This window comes from Malaclemys terrapin, chromosome 13, assembly GCF_027887155.1.
Source record: "Malaclemys terrapin pileata isolate rMalTer1 chromosome 13, rMalTer1.hap1, whole genome shotgun sequence".
In the NCBI taxonomy this organism is placed as follows: domain Eukaryota; kingdom Metazoa; phylum Chordata; order Testudines; family Emydidae; genus Malaclemys; species Malaclemys terrapin.
The window spans coordinates 41,989,624-41,994,537 of NC_071517.1; the positions used below are offsets into that span (position 1 = coordinate 41,989,624).

General features: G+C 48.7%; 1 protein-coding gene across 1 annotated transcript; it reads right to left on the bottom strand.

Moving 5' to 3' along the window:
* Window positions 1-1,800: 1,800 nt before the first annotated feature.
* Window positions 1,801-3,584, bottom strand: LOC128847388 (gastrula zinc finger protein XlCGF8.2DB-like). The gene is made up of 2 exons (XM_054046779.1): window positions 3,576-3,584; window positions 1,801-3,428 (listed from the first exon to the last, which is right to left on the bottom strand). Exons 1-2 carry the CDS (start codon window positions 3,582-3,584, stop codon window positions 2,442-2,444), a joined length of 996 nt encoding a protein of 331 aa, XP_053902754.1. The 3' UTR covers window positions 1,801-2,441.
* Between the last annotated feature and the right edge of the window lie 1,330 nt (window positions 3,585-4,914).

Sequence of the window (4,914 nt, forward strand, 5' to 3'; positions counted from 1 at the left end):
ACCCTCCTATCAACACTATAAGAAGAAGAATTCTGCGTGGACTCCTCCAGACGATTGAAATGACAGACTGGACTTCTACACAGAGTGCTTCCACAGACGTGCACAGGCTGAGATTGTGAACAAACAGCATCACTTGCCCCATAACCTCAGCCGCACAGAACGCAACGCCTTCCACGGCCTCAGAAACAAGCCTGACATTCTAATCAAAGGGGCTGACAAAGGAGGTGCTGCAGTCATCATGAAGAGGTCGGATTATGAACAGGAGGCTGCCAAGCAACTCTCCAACACCACTTTCTACAGGCCACTATCCTCCGATCCCACTGAGACATACCAAAAGAAACTACACCAACTGCTCAAGAAACTCCCTGCTATAGCACGGGAACAAATCTACGCAGACACACCCCTAGAGCCCCGACCAGGGGTATTCTATCTGCTACCCAAGATCCATAAACCTGGAAACCCTGGACGCCCCATCATCCCAGACATCGGCACTTTTACAGCAGGATTATCTGGCTACGTGGACTCTCTCCTCAGACCCTATGCTAGCAGCACTCCCAGCTATCTTCGAGACACCACTGACTTCCTGAGGAAACTACAATGCATTGGCAATCTTCCTGAAAACACCACCTTAGCCACTATGGATGTAGAAGCTCCCTACAACAATATTCCACACGAGGATGGGCTACAAGCTCTCACGAACATTATCCCTGATGAGGCCACAGCACACCTGGTGGCTGAGCTTTGTGACTTTGTCCTCGCCCACAACCACTTCAGATTTGGGGACAACTTATACCTTCAAGTCAGTGGCACTGCTATGGGTACCCGCATGGCCCCACAGTATGCCAACATTTTATGGCTGACTTAGAACAACGCTTCCTCGGCTCTCGTCCCCTAGTGCCCCCTCCTCTACTTGCGCTACATTGATGACATCTTCATCATATGGACCCATGGGAAGGAGGCCCTTGAAGAATTCCACCAGGATTTCAACAATTTCCACCCCACCATCGACCTCAGCCTGGACCAGTCCACACAAGAGATCCACTTCCTGGACACTACAGTGCAAATAAGTGATGGTCACATAAACACCACTCTATACCGGAAACTTACTGACCGCTATACTTACCTACATGCCTCCAGCTTCCATCTAGGACACATCACATTATCCATTGCCTATAGCCAAGCCCTGAGATACAACTGCATTTGCTCCAATCCCTCAGACAGAGACAAACACCTACAAGATCTTTATCAAGCATTCTTAAAACTACAGTGCCCACCCAGGGAAGTGAGGAAACAGATTGACAGAGCAACACGGGTACCCAGAAGTCACCTACTACAGGACAGGCCCAACAAGGAAAATAACAGAACACCACTGGCCATCAGGTACAGCCCCCAGCTAAAACCTCTCCAGTGCATCATCAACGATCTACAACATATCCTGGAAAACGATCCCTCATTCTCACAGACCTTCGGAGGCAGGTCAGTCCTCGCTTACAGACAGCCCCCAATCTGAAGCAAATACTCACCAGCAACTACACACCACACCACAGAAACACTAACCCAGGAACCAATTCCTGCAGCAAACCCCGTTGCCAACTCTGTCCCCATATCTACTCTAGTGACACCATCACAGGACCCAACCATATCAGCCTCACCATCAGGGGCACATTCACGTGCACATCTACTAATGTTATGCCCTTCTGCCATGTACACTGGCCATACCAGACAGTCCTACGTAAAAGAATAAATGGATGAAAATCTGACATCAGGAATGGTAACATACAAAAGCCAGTAGGAGAACACTTCAATCTCCCTGGACATTCAATAACAGATTTAAAAGTAGCCATCCTTCAACCAAAAAACTTCAGAAACAGACTTCAAAGAGAAACTGCAGCGCTACAATTCATTTGCAAACTTAACACCATCAATTTGGGCCTCAATAGGGACTGGGAGTGGTTGGCTCACTACAGAAGCAATTTTCCCTTTCTTGGTATTGACCCCTCCTCATCAAATATTGGGAGTGGACCACATCCACCCTAACTGAATTGGTCTTGTCAACACTGGTTCTCCACTTGTGAGGTAACTCCCTTCTCTTCATGTGCCAATATATTTATGTCTGTATCTGTAATTTTCATTCCATGCATCTGAAGAAGTGGTTTTTTTTTACCCACGAAAGGTTATGCCCAAATAAATCTGCCACCAGACTCCTCCTTTTATTATTAAGGGCTGACTTCCAATGGAAACCATACCTGCAGTGCAGGCATTTATAGGGTCTCTCTTCTGTGTGGATTCTTCGATGGTTATTAAGTTTTCTGCTGTAACTGAACCTTTTCCCACATACCAAGCATTTATTAAGTCTCTCTCCTGTGTGGCTTGCCTGACGTGTAACAAGCCCTGATATGAGTCAATTACATGCAAGCTGCTTAACCCTTTCTTGTCACGTATCAAAGAAGTTTAGATCCTGTGTGGATTCTCTGATGTTTAAACAGGGCTGATTTCCATGTGAAACTTTTCCCACAGTCAAAGCACTTATGGGGTCTCTCTCCTTTGTGGACTGCCTGATGTGAAACAAGGTCTGATCTCCGTATGAAACTTTTTCCACAGTCCAAGCACTTATGGGGTCTCTCTCCTGTGTGGATTGCCTGATGTCTAACAAGGTCTGACCTCCGTATAAAACTTTTCCCACAGTCCAAGCACATATGGGGTCTCTCTCCTGTATGGATTGCCTGATGATTAAGAAGGTTTGACCTGTGTCTGAAACTTTTCCCACAGCCCAAGCACTTGTGAGGTCTCTCTGCTGTGTGGATTGCCTGATGATTAACAAGGTTTGACCTCCGTATGAAACTTTTCCCACATTCCAAGCACTTGTGGGGTCTCTGTCCTGTGTGGATTGCCAGATGTTTAAGAAGCACTGACCTCATTATAAATGTTTTCCCACAGTCGAAGCAGTTATGGGGTCTCTCTCCTGTGTGGATTGCCTGATGATTAGTAAGATCTGACTTGCGTGTGAAACTTTTCCCACAGTCTAAGCACTTATGGGATCTCTCTCCTGTGTGGATTGCCTGATGTGAAATTCGTGCTGACTTAGAACTGAAACATTTCCCGCACTCGAGGCATTGAATGGGCTTCTCTCCAGTGTGGCTACTCCCATGGTTATTAAGGTCTGAGCAGTTATTGAAGCTTTCCCCACAGTCCAAGCATTGACAGCGTTTCTTTCCAGTATGGATTGTCTGAGGTGTCACAAGTTGTGATCTTAGAATTAATCTTTTCCCACACTGCAGGCAGTCCCTGGGTGTCTCTTCCTTGGGATTTGTCTGCTTCACTCTGGGATCCTTGTCTCCTCCCTCATCGTTAATAGATTCGTCCACTTTCTTCCCTGGGTGGTTATCCAGCAGCTTCTCTGACACGTGCCAATTTCCCCAGGCTTCTCCCTGTTCCCAGCACTGGGAAAAATTCCCTTCAGTTCTTCCCACAAATGTCCCCTGTGGTTCCACTCCACTGAGAACTTCCTCATGATGATTCCCCTCCTCATTCTCACTCCGTCGCTCAGCACCTGCTGGGAGAGACACAATCCAAACAGGAGTCATTGTGCTGGAGAGAAAGAGGAATAGCACTGAGGGAAAACCCGACACAAAGACTGAGCAATTGGATTCTGCCTCCACTTCTCACCCAAACACTCACAGGGAAGGAAAATTGGAAAGGAAAGTCCTGCAGCTAACAGTATGGGTGGAAATTCGTGAGCGATATCTGCTGACTGCAGCCCTGTCCTGGCTGAGATAAGGAAGAACTGAGGGCGTCACTCACACCATATTTTGGGATTCTCAACTTTTCCCTTTATTCCCTGGATGGTTTCTGTATCAGTTCTCACCTGGGCGGGCGCCTCTCGGGATCTCTCTTTCCTCGCAGGCCTGGAGATCGGGCACCCACGGCTCTTCCCCTCGTTCCAGCTGGGAGATCACTTCAGGTTTGGAAATGGGAAATCCTGTGCAGAGGGGGAAATCAGACCAGATCAGGGTGCATGGAGCATTGGTGGAGTATTTGTCACCAAGGACATTCCATGAGTGGAACGTTTCCCCGTGCTCTGCTGGAGGAACGTGGAATCCAAGAGGACGGGAAAATGGCCACTGAGCCCCCTTGCGAAGAGGAAGTTGTCTGGGGAGGTGAGTTGAATTATTACTACACCTTCTCTAGGCGTTCCCAGGATCTGTGCGCTCTGGGGGCCTTGCTGACTCACGCACAGCTCTACACTTAAAACCCTGCCTCTTTCTAAACCTGCAGAGCCCAGAGCCCTCCCCATGGCTGGAGCTATTCCCAAGGAGGGAGGCAAACAGGGATTTTTTCTGCAGCCAAGAAACAACACAGACAGGACAATGCTGGATTTATGCCCCTTTGAAAGCTAGAGGGGTGGGGATGAGCTAACATGTCCATTAAGTTTTGACACCGTGTCTCACTGGAGAGGGCAAGGAGATGTAAGTCTCTCTCACATGGCAGCTGTGCATCATGGAACTCATTTGCCTCTAATCTAACTGACCAGGGAACAAACTGACCAGTTTCAGACACGCAGACCCCACGACTTCCAATAACCGAGGGGATGGGAATCCCTTACCCAGCGAGGTCACTGTCTCGTAGTTCTCCTGCATGACGTCCCTGTAGAGGGCTCTCTGACCGGGGTCCAGCAGAGCCCCTTGCTCCTGGGTGAAATACACAGCCACCTCCTCGAAGGTCACCGGCATCTGAAACACGAAGAGTCCCGCACTCAGCACCTGCTGCCCCAGCCACAATCCCACTAGTCGCACGGGAGGAAGGATAAAGAAATGGAAGCTCTGGGAGCACCAGAGTAACAGAATCCCACCGCCACCATGCGTAGAGGAGCCAGGAGGATTTAGCGGGTGGGGAGAATTTGAGAGCTCCTTGTCC